The following is a 22,503-nucleotide window of genomic DNA, read 5'->3' as shown; positions in this document are numbered from 1 at the left end:
TAGGACCTCATCTTCAAAATGGGCCCGATGGTGATCGTCCTTTCTAAGAACATTTTTCGGGATTACCATTCAGTCTGAGCAACATGGAGGTTTAGGGTTTTATTTTTGGTTTTTTGTCTGTTTGTTTGTTTTACTTTCCGCTCTAAATTGCAGTGTAGAAAAATCATCTTTACTTCCTTTTTTTTTTTTTTTTTTTTTTTTTTTTTAAAAAGCTAGGCTGATTTCAGGGAAGAGACCTCATTTAAGAAGATACCAGTTTCCTTCAACTCTGTTGCAGGAAATACATTTTCTGTATTGGTTTCCACTTTATATTCACTGTATACGAAGTAAGTATTTGGCATCTGACTCTGGATTAGGCCCAGGATTACAAACTGAGACTCAATCTTTTTCAAAAGATGGCAGTATCCACATAGGCAGTGCCAATGCCCGGTCTGCAGTTGAATTATCCACATTGCCTTGCATATGGTAGGCACTCAAAATTAGTGATTGAATTGAGCCTTGTGGAAATCAGATTTCTTTACCCTACAATGGATGAGATACCAAGTATTTAATTATATTTACAGTCATTTTTAGTTGTTAAGGCTTAAAAGGATGTGCCACTTTGTATCAACTCTGAGATACAATTCTAAACTTTTTTAACCATGAAAAGGATCATCTGCCACAATGCGGTATTTCCTTAAGGATGAGCCAGGATGGGCTATAGGATTTTTATGTGTTTAAAACATTTTGGCATCCAATGTTAGCAGAAAACTTGAAACAAACTGGTTTCAGCCCTGGAAAGTCCCTTCCGTTGTTGATTTACAGGTCATGGGGCTACAGTGGGCATCTTCATCTGTGGTTTCTGTGCTGGCTTTTTTTTTTATGTTTTTATTTCATTTTTGAGAGAGAGAGGCAGAGTGCAAGTTGGGGAGAGGCAGAGAGAGAGGGAGACACAGAATCCGAAGCAGGCTTCAGGCTCCGAGCTGTTGGCACAGAGCCCGACGTGGGGCTCGAACTCACAGACTGTGAGATCATGACGTGAGTCAAAGTCGGACGCTTAACTGACTGAGCCACCCAGGTGCCCCTCTTTGCTGGCTTTTTGCCTCCATCTATGAATCATAAAAGCTAGAGGGAAAGTTCGAGAACAAACAGGCTTTTTCAGTCTCTTACATTGTGTGGAAACAAAAATAACTTATTCTTTAAACACTGTTTCAAGTGAACTGTTTAGGAGGGCTTCTTCGGGGTTTGTTTTTGTTTTCCAGTGGGTTATCTGGAGACGTGTTTTCTCTTCAGATACTTCCCTCCATATAACCAACCCATAGGATGAGGCTGGGCCGATGAGACTGTTCATATCAGTTCTTAATTATGGAAAGCTTGCCTTCTTGGGCTGGATCAGACTTTTAACCAGTTCCATGGAAATAACTGCAGTCTGCATTTCTGGAGCACTCCTTTTCTCTCTTCCCTGATCTGGGTGGCTCTCCCTGGCATTCTGGGTGTCTAACAGAACCCCATGTATACTGCAGAGGGCAGTTGAACTCTTTGTCTGAGCTCCTTATTGAGAAAACAGAATTTGCCCAGAACAAAGGAAAGCGGCAGGAGCTTAGGGGCGGAAGAGGCAGGAGTTGTGCTGAAGTCTGAGTAGAAGCTGAATTTGTATTCTGTGGACCACAAGCACATTGCTCACTGGTGGGTTCGTGATACGATTCTTTTGTGCGGGGACGGGAGGAGAGGTAAGCACGCCCAGGCTGGGGCTGGGCGAGGCACAAAATGAAACCATTTAGAGCACACTTTATAAAGCACATGCTACTGCTGTAGCATTAGCTATAATTTGAAGATGTTAATACCAATGAATGGACAATAGTATGGCTCAGGAAGTCTAAATTATACCGTGTGCTGCACAATAATACATATTTCTGTCACCTGTGATTTCTCTGCTTGCGATTCCTTTTGTCAGACAGGATAAAAATAAACGTATAGACTTAAAAATTGGCAGTTAAAAAACAAATCTCTGATACATACGTGTTCAAAGAATGTCACACTGTTCCATACCCTTCCAGAAATATTAGTATTTTTGAAGACATGCTGTAACTGTAGGTTAAGATTGATAAAACAGGATATGGTTATATTTTCCAAAGGGTTTTTGAAGTGTTCCAATGTAATGCTACTTGAAATGTGTTCAAACCATTTTTGTATTTCATGATCTATTAACTAGGGCTGCCATAACAAAGCACCACAGACCAGGGGCTTAAACAAGAGACATTTATTTTCTCGTGGTTCTGGAGACCAGAAGTCCAAGATCACGGTGTCCTCACATGGTCTCTCCTCTGTGCACGTACAGTTGTTGTGAACGCACAACCTTAGTGTCTCTGTCTGTCTTCAAATTTCCTCCTCCTACAAGGACTCCAGTCAGATGGGATTAGGGCCCCACCCCAACAGCCTCATTTTCACTTAATTTCCTCTTTAAAGGTCCCGTCCCCAAATATAGTCATATTCTGAGGTCCTGGGGGTCAGGACTTCAACAGATGAATTGGGGGTGGGGGGTAGAATTCATCTGTTAACATGCAACAAGAAACATTATTTACGTTATGAAAAAGAACAGATGGCATGAATGAGTGGGTCTAGAAATCACCTCAAGCAGTTGGCCCCGTCCTCACCCAGCACCCTCTTGGATGGGTGTGATATGGTGAGAAAAACACAGGTTTCGGAGCCTGGCTTCAAATCTAGCACCACATCCTCGGGTGAGATGCTTAATGATGCCGTAGCAACCCCTCAACCTGGCAGGGCTGCGTGCAGAGAAGACACGTATGCATAGTGCCAGCCCTGCACGGGCTCATGGCACCCTTCAGCACGTGCTGACTGCCAGGACCCCTGTTACCATGAGCTGTTGAACGAACTTCTGTGGCATCATCTCCTCTGAGATTGCTATTGGCCTGTACATTGGAAGCCTCTAAAAGGAGCATCAGTAAATACTTCTGATAATAGTCCCGTGGGTCTGCCATTCTGCTGCCCTGCTGTCATTTTGGGTCCTGGCCCCTTTCCTTGTAACTTGTCCTGAGCCCGTGTACAGTTGAGAAAATGCCCTGTGCCTTCAATTCAGCTGACTTGAGAATTTCTGGTAGCTTTGCAACTATGAATCCAGTTTCTTCTGGTCTCCCTTATCACCCTCCTCAATCGTTACAAATGCTCTCCTTAGCCTCTCTACCTCTCTTGTTTTACAGTGAGACAAAATTCTCATAACAAAGTTAACCACTTTAGTTCTTACAAAAAAAAATTAAAAATATAATTACCATATGATCCAGCAAATCCACTTCTGGGTAGATGCCCACAAGAATTGAAAGCGGGATCTCAAAGACATGTGTGAACATGCACGTTCATAGAAACACTGTTCACAGTAGCCAGAAGGTGGAAGCAATCCAAGTGTCTGTCCATCGATAGATCAATAGATGAGCAAAATGTAGTGTATGCATGCAGTAGAATATTCCTCAGCCTTGAAAAGGAAGGAAATTCTGACACGTGCTACAATGTGGATGACCCTCGAGGGCATTATCTACGTGAAACTAGCCAGTCATGAAAAGACTGTACAATTATACTTCTGTAAGGGATCTAGAATGGTCAGACTCATAGAAACAGAAACTCAGAGAAACAGGATGGTGGCCGCCAGGGGCTGGGGGGAGGGAAAGACGGAGAATTACTGTGTAATGGGTATAGAGTTTCAGATATGCAAGATGAAGAGAGTTCTGGAGGTTGGTTGCACAACAGTGTGAATATACTCAACCCTACTGAGCTATACATTTAAAAATGGTTAATCACTCAAAAGTAATTAAACATTGTCAACAATACTAAGATTAAAAACATTTTTAATGGTTAAGATGGTAACTTTTATGTTTAATTTACAATTTAAAACTAAAGAAAAGTCTCCCATGTGTTTTTCAGAATAAAATGATCAGTATTAAATCCCTTTTTAAATTACCCATTTTATTTATTTTTTAATATATACATATTTTGAGAGAGAGAGAAAGAGAGAGTGCACGAGTTGGGGGAGGGGCAAAGGGAGAGAGAGAATCCTCATGGAACTTCATCTCACAATCGTGAGATCATGACCTGAGCCAAAATCAAGAGTCTGACGCTTAACCGACTGAGCCACCCAGGTGCTTCTAAATTAACCATTTTAAAGTGCACAATTCAGTGACATTTAGAGCATTCACAGAGTGGTGGGACCAGCACCTATCTCTAGTTGTGGGATATTTCATCACCTCATTCTCTTTCTGTTGCTGTATTATTCCCTGGTGGTTTCTCCAGCTTGTAGTTTGATTAGAGAGGTAGAGAGGTGGAAACAAGGTCTTATGGGATCTTTTCCTCCCCTGGCTGGCTTGCTCCATGTGATCACATGACCCGTGGCTGTACCGCCTCTGTCTCCCTGCCACACTGGTGTCCCCAGCCTGCTCCTCTCCTGAGCTCAGGTGGCCATCTTGGTCTCTCTTCTTGGATTCTCCAAGGACTTCGAAATCAGCTTGATTCCTATCCCCCCCAAGCAAGCCTAGTCACCAGTCGTATCTCCCTGCAAACCATCACATCCATTCAGTTCTGGAAGTTAGAAACCTTGAGTTCATTCTTGACACGCTTCCTCACTCTTATCAATCCAACAGCAATTTCTGTGCCTTTTGCTTCCATGGTATTCCTCGAATTCCTGTGCTTCTTCCACAATACCCTAGTACAATCTGCTGCCCTCCTTCCCCGGGACTGTCACCTCAGGCTCTCCCTGGACCCCTGACATCTGTCTCTTCCCCGCTCATGTGTTTCCCACAGTGTGACTAATTTGTTATAATATAGCCCTGATTGTGACCCTCATACACCTGGCTGTTGTTATGGGTTGAATTGTGTCCCACAAAAGACATGTTCAAATTCTTACCCCTTGGTACCTGTGACTGGTGGCTTTGCAGATGTCACAAAGATGAAGCGGTAAAGGGTGGGCCCCTCATCCTGTGTGACTGGTGTTCTTATAAAGACAGACACAGACACACAGGGAGAAGTCCATGTGAAGACGGAGGCAGAGATTGGAACCGCTCAGCTGTAGGCCAAGGAAATGCCAAGGCCTTGCCAGCAACCGTCAGAAGACAGGAGAGAAGCACGGAAGACTTCCTCCCTCAGAACCTCCAGTGGAAACCAACCTTGCTGCCCCTTACTCTTTGCCTCCAGAACTAGGAGGGAATAAACTTCTGCGGTCTTGGGCCCCCCTACTTTGTGGTGTTTTACTCTGTCAGCCCTAGAAAGCTCATGTACTTACATGAGCTTTGTGCTGGCCTATTATTACTTCTGGGCAGAGACTAAACCAGACCTGTCACAGCTCAGGATTCCCTGTGCAGCCTGCTCTCCCATGCCCTCCCTGGTCTCCCTTGTCCTCTGCACTCCAGCGACACTGGGCTTCTTGTAGTTGCTCAACTAAACACACTGGGCTTCCTCACAGCACTGGAGCCTGCCATTGCCTGCCCTGCCTGGCACACTTACTCCAGGGGAGCCCCGTTACCTAGTGACCCCCTTCAGATCTCCCCGATCTGCAGGGCCTTTCCCCAGGACAGCCCTCCCCAGGCCCAGACCAGGCACCACCTTGGGGACCCACCTTCCTCCACAGCCCCAGGTGCCTTCTAGTGACACACTTTGCAACAGGGTCATTTGACTCGCAGCCTGGGCTCCAGGACTCGGGTCTGACAGGTTTGCTCGTGACTGTATCTAACTGCCAGCAGCACTCAGGCTGTCAGCATCAGTCATTACCTGAAGGAATGAGAGAGGGAGAATTTCATTAGTATGAACTAGAATGTTTGCAATACTACAGTAGAAGGTATCCTGCAAGAAAGGGCTGAATTTTTTTTAAATACAGGGGCCTGGGTAGCCAGTCAGTTGAGCGTCCGACTTTGGCTGAGGTCATGATCTTGCACGTGGGTTCGAGCCCCACATTGGGCTCTCTGCTGACAGCTTGGAGCCTGGAGCCTGCTTCAGATTCTCTGTCTCCGTCACTCTCTCTCTCTCTCTCTCTCTGCCCCTCCCCTGCTCATGTTCTCTCTCTCTCAAAAATAAATAAACATAAAACATTTTTTTTTAAATACAGAATCCTTGTTTCTCCCTCTCACAGCCACATGTGGTTGGATTTTGCATCTCAGCCCCAACAGGGGATGTGTGGATGAGAAGAGGGGAACTGAGGGTTTAGCAATAAAACCAGTCCCACTTTGTAATTTTTGAGTTCTCCTTAGTTAAATATCCTTCTGTTGTACCTGAGTGATATCATCTGCTCATTGCCAGCCTGGCCTTTGAATCTTATCTTACAGGGTGGGGGATTAAAGCATGACCCTCGCCTGCCCTTTGTAAGATTTTAGCCAAAGTTCTGGTGGGATGGGTTTTTTTTTTTTTTGTACCTTTACCTTTTGTTTTTGGTTCGAATCTGTGATAGGTACCCGTGCTCTGAACAAAGAGGTCTATCAGCTGTTGGCCAAGTTTTTATCTGTATTTTCAGGTTCACTACAATGTTGGCAAAAACCTGGCCGATAAAGGCAATCAGACAGCTGCCATCAGATATTACCGGGAAGCTGTGAGGTACTGCAAGCTTGTCTCATTTATATACACGTCTAGGATTTACAAAGACCCCCGACTTTCAGATATCTTTGCCAATTCCTGACAGTTTAGTGAAGACTATCAAGCTTTAACAGACAGCTTGGTTTCTCTCTCTGCTTCCAGATTAAATCCCAAGTACGTTCATGCCATGAACAATCTTGGAAATATCTTAAAAGAAAGGAATGAGCTACAGGAAGCCGAAGAGCTGCTGTCTTTGGCTGTACAAATACAGTAAGCATTGTTTTCTACAACTATGCTGCATATAATTAAGTTGCATATAATTATGCAAAGTGATGAGCTCCTGCATTCTGGGGTCTTAGCCTCTCTTTTCCTTGTTCATCTTTAAAAAAAAAAAATTCTCTTCCAGGCCAGACTTTGCTGCCGCGTGGATGAATTTGGGCATAGTGCAGAACAGTCTGAAACGGTTCGAAGCCGCCGAGCAAAGCTACCGGACGGCGATCAAACACAGACGGAAGTACCCGGATTGCTACTACAACCTCGGACGTTTGGTAAGCGGAAGTTGGCTGTGGCTGCAGAAGAAAAGCTTGTGTTTGGGTTTTTTTTTTTCCTTTTTATAATAAAATGACAGAAACAACCCCCGTGCTAGCACCCTACATCTTATAAAGTTTTCTCACATAGCTTATCACTGGAAGATAGCTGTTGGATTTCCTTGTCTGTGACTTTCTAAGCTCTAATTAGAGAACAATTCAACTTGAATTACCCAAGTTTAAGTTATCTCAAAGGCAACAGGTTAAACCAAGGAATAAATTAGAATTTTTTAAATCCCTTGTGCCCTATAAAACAGTACTCCAAAGGTCACTTCCTAATAAACATCAGTTTTCCCTGTTTTTAAAACACGAATACAAACGGAGATTAAAAAAACAAACCCATAATGTGGTTTCTGAGCTTCCGACTTCTCCTTCCTCCAAGGACAGCTCCCTGGGTCCCCAAGCATTTGTACTAACTGTTCTCCCCATAAAAGAGAGCTCGGGAGGATTTATTTGAAAGGGCTTTGAGATTGTCCAATGGAAATAGGGAAGAATGTGTTCCATAGAGACTTTCTTCTTTTAGTTACTGACTAAAGAGCTGATGACTCTTGATTTTCTTTTCTTATACTTTATTTCTTTATTCAAATAAATATTACAACAGTAGCTAATACAAGAAGTTCAGTAATCTTAAAATCTGAAAATATGTATTGACAAACGATGGTGAAATAGATCAGTCATCACTTCTGAAAACCCTCCATGAGGATACACAGCTTCATCCTTAAAGCTCTGGATTTTCCTAATAAGGAAAAGAACTGCACACGTAATGATGTGATTTGATGGAGGTAGAACTAACTTCACTTGTGGTTATCATTTCATGATATACACCTGTATCAAATCATCATCTTGTGCACCTTAAATTTACATAGGTTAAATGCCAATTACATCTCTATAAGGCTGGGAGAAAAAGACTTACCTACAAAGAGAAAAATTATTTAAACAAGAAAGATTATATTCTCCCTTCAGTTAGGCTTTTAATTGGGTTTCAAGAAACTACATATGTTCGTCATATATTCAGTTTGATTGAATGACACATTGAAGGGAAAATTTTTTGCTCATTTTAGCCAAACTGGAATACATGTATAGTGATGTGACTTTTTTTTTTTTGAGAGAGGGAGAGGTGCGGGGTGGGGGGCGGGGGGGACAGAGGATCCAAAGCAGGTTCCACACGGACAGCAGAGAGCCCAACACCGGGCTTGAACTCATGAACTGTGAGATTATGACCTGAGCCAAAGTCGGTTGCCCTGTATACTGGGGCACCTGTGTGACTCAGTCAGTTGAGCATCCAACTCTTGATTTCGGCTCAGGTCACGATCTCACAGTCATGGGATCAAGCCCCACGTCGGGCTCTGCACTGACAGTGTGGAGCCTGCTTAGGATTCTCTCTCTTTCTGCCTCTCCACCCCCCCCCCCCACTCTCTCAAAATAAATAAATTAAAAAAAATTTTTTTTAAATAAAAGAAGTTTTTATATATAATTTTCCAGATTTTATCCAACCTTGTGCACAGATAGGATTACATCAAAGTTGTTTTAAAGAGATGCCTATTTATCCTCACTTTAAGGGTCCTGAAGACTTGCTTTTATGCAGTCCTTGTGTTATCAAAACAAGTCAGTCCCAAAACTGGTTGAACATCCAAGTCTTTCCACCCATCCTGGATTTAGGGAATCAGAGGCTCCATAAAAGACCTGTATTTACAAAACAAACCAACAAAATTCCCCGGACATTTCAATACCCTGTTGTTGGCCCTGCATTTGGGAAGCAGATCTATCTGAGCTTTGAGCAGACAGACTGATCAGCTCAGAGCAGAAGAGACTATTTGGGGAGGACAACCTAGAAAACATGAGTTGCTTTAAGATTACTGAAAATCCAGTCTTCAGTTATTACCTTGATGGGAATATGTTTGGTCTAATCTGCTTTGTGTCTGGACTGGGTAGTCATGATTGTGCACATTGCAGAGGCTGAATTTTATGAACAGGGGAAACAAGGTGGTAGGAATGTGTGGCTAATGATGGTGACGTTCCACCTCTCCCACTGTGCACACGTCACTTCAAATTATGCATAGGTCACTTTAAATGGGCAGATACCTGGTGTTCTAAATTTTAAAGTGAAGTGGCTCCTGTGTTTATTTTTCAAAGAATAGAAGATGTGTTTCAGCTATGATGTATTCTAGGAAGCTTCCATTTCTATATACCCACTCTAGTGTGGAAAAGAGGAATTGTTTCTCCCTGAGCGTGGAGGAAAGTGACAGTAATGTGACTAAATCCGTGCAACAGCAAGATGTTTAAACAAGGAAAATTGATAGCAGGCAATTCCTGTTGTCCCACATAACTTTCTCCAGAGCCACTTGACCTTGGCCACATTTCTGTTTCCTTATACATTTTAAAATTCTGATCTAGTTACATACATTGATGTTGAAGCAGCTTTCTCTGTGAAGCCTGAAGATTCAAGGAGAGCTATTATTCTAATGAGAAGCTGTCAAAGAGGGATAAAAAAGTTTCCTCTATCCTCTTAGGTTCTTTCTTTGGGGCCCTGCAAACCAGACTGACTACAGATTAACAAGAGAAAAGAAACAGAGTATATTAACACATGCATCATGCATACACATAGGAAAAATTCAGCGATGAGTAACTCAAAGAGACAGTTAGAACTTGGGCTTATATAGCATCTTAACAAATACATTTGTAATTAAAATACATTTGTAGAGAAGTGACAAAAGAAAGGAAGATGTTTTAGACTTCCAAGGGTGGCAAACTATCAGAGGGTAAATGCATATAGAAACTAATGAAGGTTTGTGTGGGTCCTCCTTCGTGGCCATAGGGGGTTTATGGCAGTCCTTACGTCACTCTTTCTGCTTTGAGTCAGATAAGGGAAGCTCCTGGAAGACTTCCTTCTGCATCTGTTGAATCTCAATTGTCGTTAGTGCAATAATCCTTATGTCAAAGTGGTATATTTGGGGAAGCACATTTTGATACCCTACATTGTTCTCTCTGAGGAGGATGGTGGGAAGACAGTAAAACTTCACCTATAATGATATAAGTAGAGACCAAAAAATTCAGGCACATATAAAGCAGGACGGATCTTTGCAAAGTTAATGAAGTGAGAATGGGGGATGGGAGCAAATTGGGTATTTTCTGAGTACTTGCACCGGGCAGTTATTACAGGGATTACTGTTTTTATTTACTGTGACTATTACACTAATACCTGCATGACATTGTGTTTGATATCCATATGAATTCTTCTTTCATTTTTTTCTTCAGCGTTGAAGGTAGCTTTTTAGATTATTGTTTGCAAACTGAGTATATCTGCCTATAGTCTTCTAGGTTATACTTTCAGGCTCTAAAACTTAGCAGTCTTTTTCTTTCCCCTAGTAACTGCCTGTCACTGCAATTCCTTGGGGTTTGGAAAATAGAGAATTTATGCTAAATGAACCCTTTGTTGTTGTTTTTTTTTTAATTTTTTTTAACGTTTATTTATTTTTGAGACAGAGAGAGACAGAGCATGAACGGGGGAGGGTCAGAGAGAGGGAGACACAGAATCCGAAACAGGCTCCAGGCTCTGAGCTGTCAGCACAGAGCCCAACGTGGGGCTTGAACTCACGGACCACAAGATCATGACCTGAGCTGAAGTCGGCCGCCCAACCAACTGAGCCACCCAGGCACCCCTTTGTAAGAGTTATGTCCAAAGAAAGGAAAATAGCATATAAGATTCGGGATTTTATCCATGTACACCAGTCCTTGGGATTCATTCCCACTTTCACATAGAAGATCATCTGTTGTATTAAGTGTGTTGAGACCTTGTGCCACTCTCTGTGTGTATTGTTTACTAATTATGCTACCATAAAATGATCTTCCTATGTTCCCTTCTGCCAACTGCTCTTGCTTATTTAAAGATTTTTCTCTCCATTGTTGTTTAATTATCCAGCTTTTGCCTGCTTGACAGCTTAAAAGCATTAAGAGCTTAATCTTTAACAGCTCAACCAACACATTTATATACTGGTGAATAAGACGAACTTAATAACAAAATTTCTTTTTAAAAATCCTCTTTAGTCACTCTTTAGTAATGACAGAAATGTGTTTTGATTTCTGCACCCATATAAGAAGGGAATATAATGTAGTTTTCTTGTGAAATAGAAAATTAGGAAACGCTGGATTTTTTGGGATACGTTACTATTAGAGAATTGCAGTAATAGTGACTGGAGGCATTACTAGAGACAGTTCATTCTGCAAGAACTGATTGTATCAGTCAGGAGCCATTTAGGAAAACAGAAGCTATGCGATTTTATTTTATTTTATTTTATGTTATTTTTTATTTTTTTTTTATTTTTATTTTTTAGTAATCTCTACACCCAACATGGGCTCGAACTTACAACCCCAAGATCAGGAGTCACATGCTCTTCCTAAGCCAGCCAGGCACCCCTATGCTAAGTATTTTAAATAGAGAAGATTCAGTGCAGAGAATGGGTTAGATAACTGTTGGAAGGCTGGAAGATAGAAGTGGTTAGATGACATGAACTGTGAGAGTGTAAGGAAACCCTGTATCATTGGGGTAACAAACAAGAGGAAGTGGTGCCACCAGAATAGAAGGGCTCAGAGAGGGGGCTACCATCTCAGGAGCTACCATAATCTCAAGAACTAAGATCATGAAGAAGGACCACTGCTTCCAGCCTGGAACCATGGAGGTGGGGGGCGGGGGGTAGGGAGTGGGAGGAATTGCCCCATCAGATGCACTGCCAAGGAACAGGAGCAACAATGGGAGAGTGGGGGAAAGGGCCCCTCTTCAAGCCATCTGATGTCACCTGTGACTCCTGTTGGCAGAAGCCTAACAAGGGGCCAAGTGGCAAAGGACTCTGGGAAATGCATATTGCAGAGTATAGAAGGATGGGCATAGAGCTAAGAGGTAAATAATGTGCTCATTGCCTGTCTACTTTCTGGATGGTAGTTCTGGCTAAGTCACCATTTTCCTCGGCTTCCCTTAAAGTGTTGTTCACTTTGTATTGATAATCTAAGAAGGGTAAAGGTTGAGACAAAATAAAAGTAAATTTTGCCCAATTCAGTTTGTTGTTATTCTTCAGTAAATAGTAATAATAAGAAGAAGAAATAATAACCTATGTGAAGAATTTTGGTGTTGTGTTAATGAAGTTATGTTGGTTTGCCTGTGTGTTAGAAAGAATGTCATCACAGATTTTGCCCAATTAACTCAAATGAATGTCACTTGCTAGAGAGAATTGACCAAGAAATCAGTGGAAACTCAGATACAGGCAATTAAATGTTGATATAATTAGCACCCTAAGTTATTTTACTTTTTGAACTTTTCACATCATTTCCTTGTTTAAGGGTGAAATATTGTGACCTGAGTTTCTGAGCCTCCTGAGAAATCTGACAACATCTTTAGCAAATGGATATTTGTAAGGTTTCCATAATTAAAACTTTCTTTTTCTTGCATCATATGTCACCTGTTTACCATGTGGGTCATGAGAAAATAAAAACGTTTCTGTCCTCTAATGAAAAGACAGACTTACCAGTAAGGAAGGAAATTGCCTTGACCTTGGATAAATTGTTACCGTGTGTAGTTTTTGTAGAGTGAAAGGAAGTTCATTCAAATAAGACATGGGCATTTGAACGGAGTTAAGGCAAGAGGTTCACCTGCTAAAAAATCCATCATTTTCTGCCTCGGAATGCTTTTATTAACTATGCAGATTGAGACCCAGGCTTTCTGTGCTGTTGTCAGTGTTAAACAACAGGCCCTCTCAAAAGAAAGCAACAGATCATTCTCTCCTTCCAAAAGGAGGCAAACAGGCTTCAAATTGCCAAGATGGGGGTGCCTGGCTGGCTCCATCAGTTAAGAGCGTGTGACTCTTGATGTCTGGGTTGTTAGTTCGAGCCCCACGTTGGATATAGAGATTACATAAAAATAACATCTTAAAAAAATTGCCAAGGTGTTTCACATTGCCGCTTAAGATTTTTCCAAGGAGTTTACTGAGTATGTCTAACACACTCATCGTTTTCTGTGTAGCTTAGATGTAGGCAGAAACCGCCTACTAGAACATTCTTCACATGGCGAATTCGTCATATGTAGCTGTTAATCACATTAAATATTTATTTACCCCTTTAAATAATACCTTATCAAAGATAGACTATGTGAAGTCTTTCTGTAAAAAGAATGATGATTCGGTTTTTAATTTTTGTCTCTCTGGTAGTCTCAAATATGATTTGACACCTGGGATCACTAAATTATGAATTATAGTTAAGAGGTTGTAGGCTTGGGAACTAGACTAACTGGTTCTCATCCCCACTTTGCCATTTCTAGATGTGTAACTTTGGGCAAATTACTTAATTTTTCTGTACCTCTGTTGTTTCATTTGTAAAATGGGGATAGTTATGTACTTCAGTGAGGTATTTTGAGATTCAGCGAGTTAATACGAAAAATTAGAAGTTCTGTAATTATAAGTTAGGCTTGGTAGGGGTTTGGTTTTGGGTTTGGTTATGTCCTAGAGGAAGCAAGAACATTGGAATACTGATTTTTGGGGGCCATGCTTTGTTTCCAGTACGCAGATCTGAATCGTCATGTTGATGCGTTGAATGCGTGGAGAAACGCCACTGTGCTGAAACCAGAGCACAGTTTGGCCTGGAACAACATGATCATACTCCTTGACAATACAGGTACGGAAAGGTGAATTAAATACATTGGAGGAAATGGAGCCATGATGCGGTGCCATTGAATACTTAGGAAACAGATTAGCGTGCTTTTTCTTTCTCTAGTGTGTATTAGTTTTAAAAAAATAATATGGGGTAATACAAAAATGTCTGTTCTTCTAGAAGACAGAGTTTCCTTTGACCTATTGAAACAGGTATGTGTGGGAAAATGACACTTTACTTGGAATTAGTGCTGAGCCAGGAGTGAAGATGGGTGCTAAGATCTCGTTTCGTCTGAAGTGTGTTATCTAGCATTGCCCGTCCCCATGCTAGAGGCACCAAAAGAGCAAAAATGGCTTCTGGGTTTACGACCTGTGAAGACCATGCTCTAAAGTTCATGGACTGTTGTTAAAGGAGATGCCCTCAAACCTACAGTCAGAGTCATGGGCTCTTCTTTTAGATAGGATGCTAACAGACCTGATGATGTGGTTCCTCAGCCCAGATCTTAGCTCGGTCAACCAGGAGTTACCCTGCTCCACTACTTTTGAAAATCCAAGCAGCCCATAAGAAATGATAGTTTTAATTTGGCAGAATTTCAAGCTAGTGAGCCATCTAAGCAGTGCTTGTAATGAAAATACAAAATGTATACTTCGATATGATAAATACTCAGTTATTAAAGTGTTACTGTGGATACTCTTATGGTGCAGACTTGTTTTCTCCCATGTGGGTATAACTGGTATCTGGGAAAAAATTAAAACTAGGTTTTATATGCTTTTAAAGAATTTAATCAAAAGCTGTTTGTATATTATGTTAGAATTGCACTAGACTGCAGTATCTTTGCAATTTATGGGGTTTTGTGTGTGTGTGTGTGTGTGTGTGTGTGTGTGGTGAGTATGTATACGTGTGTGTTGCGCTATGTGTATGTGTGTTATCTGTGTGTATGTGTGTGATGTGTGTGTTGTATGTTTGTATATGTGTGTGCTGTGTGTGTTATCTATAGACATGTGTTGTGTGTATATGTATATGTGTATGTTGTGCTGTGTATATGTATGTAATGTGTGTGTATTGTGTGTATGTATATGTGTGTTGTGCTGTGTGTATGTGTTATCTGTGCATATGTGTGTTACGTGTTGTGTATGTGTGTGTTGTGCTGTATGTGTGTTATGTGTTGTGTGTATGTGTATGTTGTGTGTATGTATATGTGTGTCCTGTGCTGTATGTATGTGTCATCTGTGTATAGGTGTGTTATGTGCCATGTGTGTATGTGTCTGTGTTGTGTGTATATGTGTGTGTGTGCTGTGTGTATGTATGTGTTATCTGTGTGTATATGTGTTCTGTGTTGTGTGTATGTGTGTGGTGTTTGTGTGTTGTGTGTATATTGCATGTGTATATGTGTGTTATGCATTCTTCATTGATTTTCTTAAGTCATACCAGTACAATGTTAACATGTTTTTTTTTTTAATTTTTCTATGCTTTCCTTGCAGGTAATTTAGCCCAAGCTGAAGCAGTTGGAAGAGAGGCGCTGGAATTAATACCTAATGATCACTCTCTGATGTTCTCATTGGCAAATGTGCTGGGGAAGTCCCAGAAATACAAGGTGTGTAAACTGCAGGCCGTGATTTCTTGCAATTAATGCCAGCATCTGACAGAAGCCATAAATGTTACTTCTGCCCAGTTAAATTCAGAATTAGGCAAAAACAGTGGGGGCAGTGTACCAGGGTGCCTTGGTCAAAAAGATGGATTTGCCCAAAAGATGGATTTGCACAGTCAGACTTTGTGTCCTTTCTCATCAGAATTTATCACCATTGCTCAAATGTGGGGTGGGGAGGAGAAGCCCAGAGAGGAGGCAGTGATGCCCCAGCCCCAACCCTGGCACGAAGTTGTTTGATTTTGTCCCTCGTAGGCAGGTGGGAGCTCTGATTTGTTGGTGCAGTCTTCTGCACAAAAAAATTCCAGCCCATGGGGAATGCAGGACTGGTTCTTGCCCATTTAGAGTTTTTCCTCATCTAGAGTTAAGCTGTAGGTCATCTGCAAGGCCCTGGAAGTGTCTGACCAGTGGAACCAAAAGATACTAGATCTAGGCTCCCAGGACTGGCCAGGAGTGACAACTGCAAATCAGAAGGCGCACGGCACCCTGTGGCCTGAAGGGGACTCTGTGTTCCTAACATCAGTGATCTCAGACTTCAAGCGTGTGGCTCAGAACCAGTGAGGGAGTGTATTAGATACAAATGCGCAGATTCCTCCCCACAGGATGCTGTCTCAGTCGACAGGGTGGAGTCAGGGACTGTGTACTTGCAGCTAGCATCCTAGGTTTCTAACACAGATGCTACAGAAAACACACTTTCAGATGCAGTGCCTTCATCCTCTGTGGCAGCATTTTTTTTCTTTCAGAATCAGGAGCTGTATCGAATTTTGATCACACCGGGCCTAAAGGAAGTGATTCATTCATGTGTGTTCCATGTTACTTAACTTCTCCTCTGCTCATCACATACCATTATCGGCATAGTTTTCCAAAACAACAGTAAGATAGTTCATGCATGTCTCATTTTTAAATATCAGGGAGGTTGATGGCCCCGGTTAATATTTTGATGTTTCTAGATTTTGCTCCAGAGATGACTTTTTGAGGGGGTTAATTTTTATTTTTTATGGACTTACCGGTATAGAACCAGGGAAAGAAGGCAAGTTTTGTGGTTTTCCCTTCTACCGACCTCTCCAGGCATCCCCGTCAGCCTGGGACGGGTTGGGAGTGTCCAGTGACCAGCTACAGCCAGTCATTTTCAAGATGCAGCCTATGTAACCATTGTATTGATTTTTCTATCACCCCACAGCCTATAAACTAGAACTCTATTAAGGTGATAGAACCCATGGTTCATTTGGCTTCCAGTTCATATCATTTTTTTTCCCCAGATAAAGTAGAAAATACTCCATAGAGCAGAATGGAGAAGTGGGTTTCCTATTTCTCTACACATTTTGCATCCTAATTGTGTAGGCCAGGGTGCTGAGCCTAAGGTGAGGAAACAGAAGATGAAATCCGAAATAAGAACCTTGCAACAGTTCTGCCAAAAGGAGGGACGTGATATTACTCACTGAGCTGTGGTGTCAGCCACCAGGTGCTTGCTTCATATATTGTTTTAAGGTCAGGATTTGGAATTTAGATTTTCCTCTCACGATGCTGCAGAAGTGACCCCCATTGCTGTTGGTCAGCTACTTATAGCCCGTCCTTGAAGGGCACTGGGTGGGGACTCTCTGCAGAGGTGGCAAGGTAGTGGGGACTTAGGGATGGAGAGTCAGGACAGGTGTCTGCTGTCTGTATAACTCACTTCGCCTAAGCCTTTGCTGTTCTGTATTATCATTAACTTGACAAATCTCATTAGTGAGCCTGGAGACTTCACGAGGGCAGAGCCCCAAGTCCCATTTTTACAACTCCTCTGCTATCCAGCGTGCTAATGGGCATTTATTAAGTGCCCGGTTACAGCTGTGAAATGGCTGAATGCTTCCCACATTTGGCCGTGAAACATTCAGGCTTCCAGATTCCCTCTTAAGACATTGATGTGCACAGTGATCTGTATCTGTGCACAATGCCTTGTGCCCTGTGATTATGGGGCAGATTGTCATCTGAGCAGCCCTGTTACCTAACAGCAGCCCCTGAAGCATCCTTTCATGGCCACCCCACTGTTACATAACCGAGATGGAAGCATAGAACCTCTCTTTCCTCCTGATGCCCCTTCTGTCAGTGTGCCATTTTTAAACTCGGGAACTTTGACTTAGTTTTTCCTCCCCCATTACTTCACTCAGCCTCCTCACACCCCCACTCAAGGTTCAGGCTCTGCCTTGCCAAGAGCGGCAGCCCCCCAAGACGGTACAAGCCCTGCTCCTCTCTCTACACATGCCATCCTGAACACCACCGTGTCCTCCAAACCTGACTCTGACTCCACGTCCTCCTGAATGGTGTCCACACTCATGGGCATTTCAAAAATTCCTTAAACGAATCCAGAGTCCCCCGAGAACTCCTAACTTGCTTTTTCTCTCTCCATCAGTTGTCTCTAATTAACTCTGCTTCCTTTGCAAGTAGAGAAGCATTTTAAAGTAGATTTAGATTCCCTGGACTTCCTATTTCTCAGATTTTAGATTAAATGGTAATATTTGAAAGTCATCAGAAAGTGTAGGTACTTAGAAACCACTCCAAATCTATGCAATCCATTTGGTTTCTTTTTTACCAGCATACCTAATATGTCAGGAAAACCTTACACTTCCTTGAACGAGTTTCAGCGACCACAGCTTGGAACGTAGACATTGACTCTGAGCTCCGGAAGTGCTGTTTGCTGACATCTTGTAACAGTGTCTTCATTCAGTCCTTTTTGGACAACATCTCCAAAATATAAAATTTTCTCTGCCAGCTCTCTCTAAAAAGGTTGTGGCTTCCGAGCTGTTTGCCCAAATGCCCGGCCTGTTTCTCAGGAGCACCATGGGCCATCACAGGGCAAGGAAATTGGTCCTTCTACACTTTATAAAATGCACGATCCTAGATATTTTCCAGGAAGCCCGCCTGGAAAATTCACAGAAGGTGCAGCTAGAAGGAGCAAACCTGTCCCCCATCCACCAACTTTAGTTGCTTAAGCTTACTGTTTGATACTCACTAAAGCATGTGTGGCCCTTCAGTAGCACAAATGTAGACGGGTGTGAGTAGCTACCCCCGGCAGATGTCAGCAAAGAACAGTTCGGCATCTTTATCTCCCAGCATTATGGTAGGACGGGACCATCCAGGCAGCCATGGTCACATGATGATCAGGTAAAAAAACACTTGGCCGTGCCTTTTCGCAGCCCGATTGGAAATGAGCACTATTTGGAGGAAATGCAAGTCTATACAAGAACCAGTTCACACACACCAGGGGCATTTGGTCATGGTCACATACAATCCTGCGACTGCTTACGTGACAGGTAGCTGTCTCTCCCTGCTTCTCCCTGCTTATTTTTTCCAGCTGAATGAGCCCCTCCTGGATTGCTGAGGGGTTGTGAGTCTTGGGGGGGATTAAATCGGCCCCAGCTCCTACCTTGAGAATCCTAGAAATGAATTCATTGATGATGAATGAAAATGACGCTTTTGTGGGTGTCCTCAACAGCCTAGCCCTTTCCTGGTCATTTGACTCTGGCTCATCCTCCACTGCACCCTGAATCGAGCTACTTGCTTCAAGTTGCAAACTTTCAGCCACTTCTGGGAGGCAGGTGGCAAAGCTCATTAGCATATTCGTGCTCTCTCTGCAGCCACCATTGCTCTCCGTTGCCCATCTTCCCCTCACTATTGTTCTGTCCCCTTTGCCCTGTCACACACTTCCCTGATTGCCCTTCAGAACCTCTTAACAGGGTATGGCCCCACTGGCCTTCCCAAATGTTTCTGGGAGAAGGATGCAGTGTCACAAAACAAGGACATTAAATGTTTGAAAACTGTACACAGCAAAACTGTGTGTTGCTTTTGCATCGTGCAATACCTTATTTTTTATATCATTCTTCAGGAATCTGAAGCTTTATTCCTCAAAGCAATTAAAGCTCATCCAAATGCTGCAAGTTACCATGGCAATTTGGGTAAGGAAAATTTTCAATTTGAATCATATCAAAAGTCCGTGTAAGTTTAAAGAAATGGGTGCATTTCTGTAATATCAATGTAGAGAAAGTAGTTTTTAACAAATCTAGCCTGCATTGGTCTTTATAATCTGGTTCTAAGATGTGGGGTTTTTTTTTAGTTTATTTATTTATTTTGAGAGAGAGAGAGTGCAAGCAAAGAGGGAGGGACAGCATTCTTCGTGCTGTCAGCCCCATGTGGGGCTCAATCCCACAAACCATGAGATCATGATCTGAGTCGAGATTAAGAGTCGGATGCTTAACCGACTGAGCCACCCAGGTGCCCCTCTAAGATGTGTTTTTTTTTTAAAGAAATTATTACATTAAAAAGGTAGCAAAATAGTAGTCCTATGTATAAGTTGTAACTGTATGACCAGACCAACACCCAAAATTCCCCACTCAGTTTATCCCCTTCTTATGATAAACTTCAAGTTTCTTTCTTTGTGTGAAAGATCCTAGAATGTTAAACACAGAATTACTTTGGAAGTTTCTGGTCTAACTTCATCCTTTCCTTTATTCCATAGAGGACCTTCCATTATAGCCTGGTCTCCACTGTGTTCTTATGTTCCCTTAGGTCTCTGCTAAAAGTGCATTTACAGGGGCACCTGGGTGGCTCAGTCCTTTAAGCGTCTGACTTTGGCTGAGGTCATGATCTCACAGTTCATGGGTTCGAGCCACACATCAGGCTCTGTGCTGACAGCTCAGAGCCTGGAGCCTGCTTCAGATTCTGTGTCTCCCTCTCTCTCTGCCCTTCCCCACTCACATTCTGTCTCTCTCTCTCTCAAAATGAAGAAAGATTTTTTTTAAAAAGGTTATAAAAAAACAAAATTAAAGTGCATTTACAATTATTTATTCTCTAGAATTCCTTTTTCCATTTTTATATCTCAATAATTACCATTTTTAGTGTCATGTCAATGCTTAGAATGCTCAGCATGTGACTATGTTTTCACCAGATCAGTTCCCTACAGACTCTGTAGCTACTCATCATGAAAGTCACAAAGCAGCAATAGTTACTCTTCTGCCCATGTAAAAAATTAGTTTCACTTACAAAATCATGATAATAATCAGACACTTACCATTCTAATAGATTTTAACTATCATTTTATGGTCAGATCTTGATGTGAGTGCCCTTATTCCTAGCTAGCAACAAACAAGCTAGTATTTTGACAAAAGATGTAGGGGAAAAGATGTAGGAATTATTCAGATGCCCAGCCATATCCTGACTTCCTGGAACTTTCATGGCAACTTTGAGAACCTTGATGTAATCTTACTTTCCTTCTTTATGTAATAATGTTACTGTAGGAAGATGGGTCATATCTAGTGATCTGCAGAACTCCAGGAGTAACGGGAGGTGGTTAAACAGACAATCACCAGGGAGTGTGGGTTATTAAATAAAGTTTGCGGCACAAACAATATTATTTGAAACAATGATTTTTGAAAACTGTGTGTGTGTGTGTGTGTGTGTGTGTGTGTATGTATATATATTTTGGCACAAGTGGTTGGGAATACTGTAAGGTATTCAGAAGCATTTCCAATGAAATCCCTCTCTTGCTATTTCAGCTGTGCTTTATCATCGTTGGGGACATCTAGACTTGGCCAAAAAACACTATGAAATCTCTCTGCAGCTTGACCCCACTGCATCAGGAACTAAGGAGAATTATAGTCTATTAAGAAGAAAGCTAGAACAAAAGCAAAAGAAAGACGTCTGATCCTTTTTCCTTCATTTTTTGTTTGTGTGCATGAGGAGTATCACTAATATGATATGGTTGTGTTTAACCATTTAAAAGTCTTACATGTTGTTTATTTGACTGTTTTTTTTTTCTATGAAAACAAAGACACGCAAAAAGATTACAGCACCAGCAGTATACTCTTCTTGAATGCTCGATGTGGTTTTTGCATTGAAATTGTATTTTTTCAGACGACTCAAATGTAAATCCTAAAATTCCAAAAATGAAATCTTTTTTAATTAAAAAGAAAAAAAAGAGAAAAAAAAATTAGGTGGAGCAGAATGTAAAATTAAACCTGCATATGGGGTGTGAGCCACGTTGTACAGAGACTAACACTATTAAATGTCAATTATGAACAAGAAATCATAAATGGACTCCCACGGTTTATATAAATACCGAATATGTCTGTATATTAGAATTTTTATTTAATGACAGGAAAAAGTAAATTAAGATTTTTGTTTCTTTATCTTTTTTTAACAATAGACTATGAATTTCCCTTGTAAGGAAATATATTTATTTGTATTTTTATGTTTTAAACAGGGCAAATAATTGAATGAAGAATGGAAATTTTAACATCTAGTATATTTATATACTTTCCCGTCATTGGAAGACACTCACTCCTGCAATCATTTTTGGATTCTCCGATTTGTGCAGCTTCATGACAAAGGAAATTATGTAGTATTCACATTCTATATAAGCTGTTGGTATTAATAGTAAATTCAAGCCATGCTTTAGGCAAAAGCAGGCAGTCAGCCTGATGTTTTTGTTTTTGTTATATCCAGTATTAAGAAGGTTACATATCTCTGTAAGTTGCTTTTTTTAAGTTTTTAGCTATAAGGCAGTGTTCTGTTCGGCTTAATGGAACCACAGTCATTACTATATTCAGGAAATGCAAGAGGTAGATTTTGTCTTAAAAAGAGCCACATTTGGGGAATTTGTGGCATTTTTAAGAATTGAATTTTTTTCTATTTTATTTGATCAAGATAATCTTTTTGCTTTATTCTTCTGTATATGGTGTTGCCCTAATGCTTTATGCAACCTCTATAATATCTTATGCAGTAAAATTATTACACAGGCTGGTATAAAAATGTATTGCCTTCTTAATAGGTGATTTTCAAGTTCATGAACTTTGTGTCTTCCTTTCCCTTAAAATGAAATCCAAGTGACCAATTCATCCTTTTTCATATGTGGCTTCTCTTTGGTGTTAGAGACCATTTAATACAATTGTCCTCTATCCAAGTTTAGAGAATGGGATGAACGGATCCACAATGAGATGAATTTAATTCTCTACACTCACATTTTGGGGAGCAGATCTGCAATGAATTGTAATTTAGAAATTGTGACTTATGATGGTTGAAGTACATCAGGAAAGAAAGTACCGGTGTGTGACATACATCAGA

At 41.4% G+C, this 22,503-nt stretch overlaps 1 protein-coding gene across 4 annotated transcripts in view; it reads left to right on the top strand.

The window, feature by feature from the left end:
* The window catches only part of TMTC4 (transmembrane O-mannosyltransferase targeting cadherins 4), a 64,987-nt gene extending 42,710 nt beyond the window's left edge, over positions 1–22,277 (top strand). For all 4 annotated transcript variants that reach the window (XM_045481325.1, XM_045481316.1, XM_045481345.1 and 1 more), the window contains exons 12-18: positions 6,485–6,564; positions 6,706–6,813; positions 6,950–7,091; positions 13,673–13,787; positions 15,245–15,357; positions 19,271–19,340; positions 20,937–22,277. In XM_045481325.1, coding sequence (XP_045337281.1) covers positions 6,485–6,564; positions 6,706–6,813; positions 6,950–7,091; positions 13,673–13,787; positions 15,245–15,357; positions 19,271–19,340; positions 20,937–21,085 — 777 coding nt within the window. In that variant the 3' untranslated portion in view covers positions 21,086–22,277. The remainder of the gene's footprint in view (positions 1–6,484; positions 6,565–6,705; positions 6,814–6,949; positions 7,092–13,672; positions 13,788–15,244; positions 15,358–19,270; positions 19,341–20,936) is intronic.
* Positions 22,278–22,503: the final 226 nt, after the last annotated feature.

This window comes from Leopardus geoffroyi, chromosome A1, assembly GCF_018350155.1.
Source record: "Leopardus geoffroyi isolate Oge1 chromosome A1, O.geoffroyi_Oge1_pat1.0, whole genome shotgun sequence".
Taxonomy (NCBI): domain Eukaryota; kingdom Metazoa; phylum Chordata; class Mammalia; order Carnivora; family Felidae; genus Leopardus; species Leopardus geoffroyi.
This window is presented reverse-complemented; position numbering and strand designations above follow the sequence as displayed.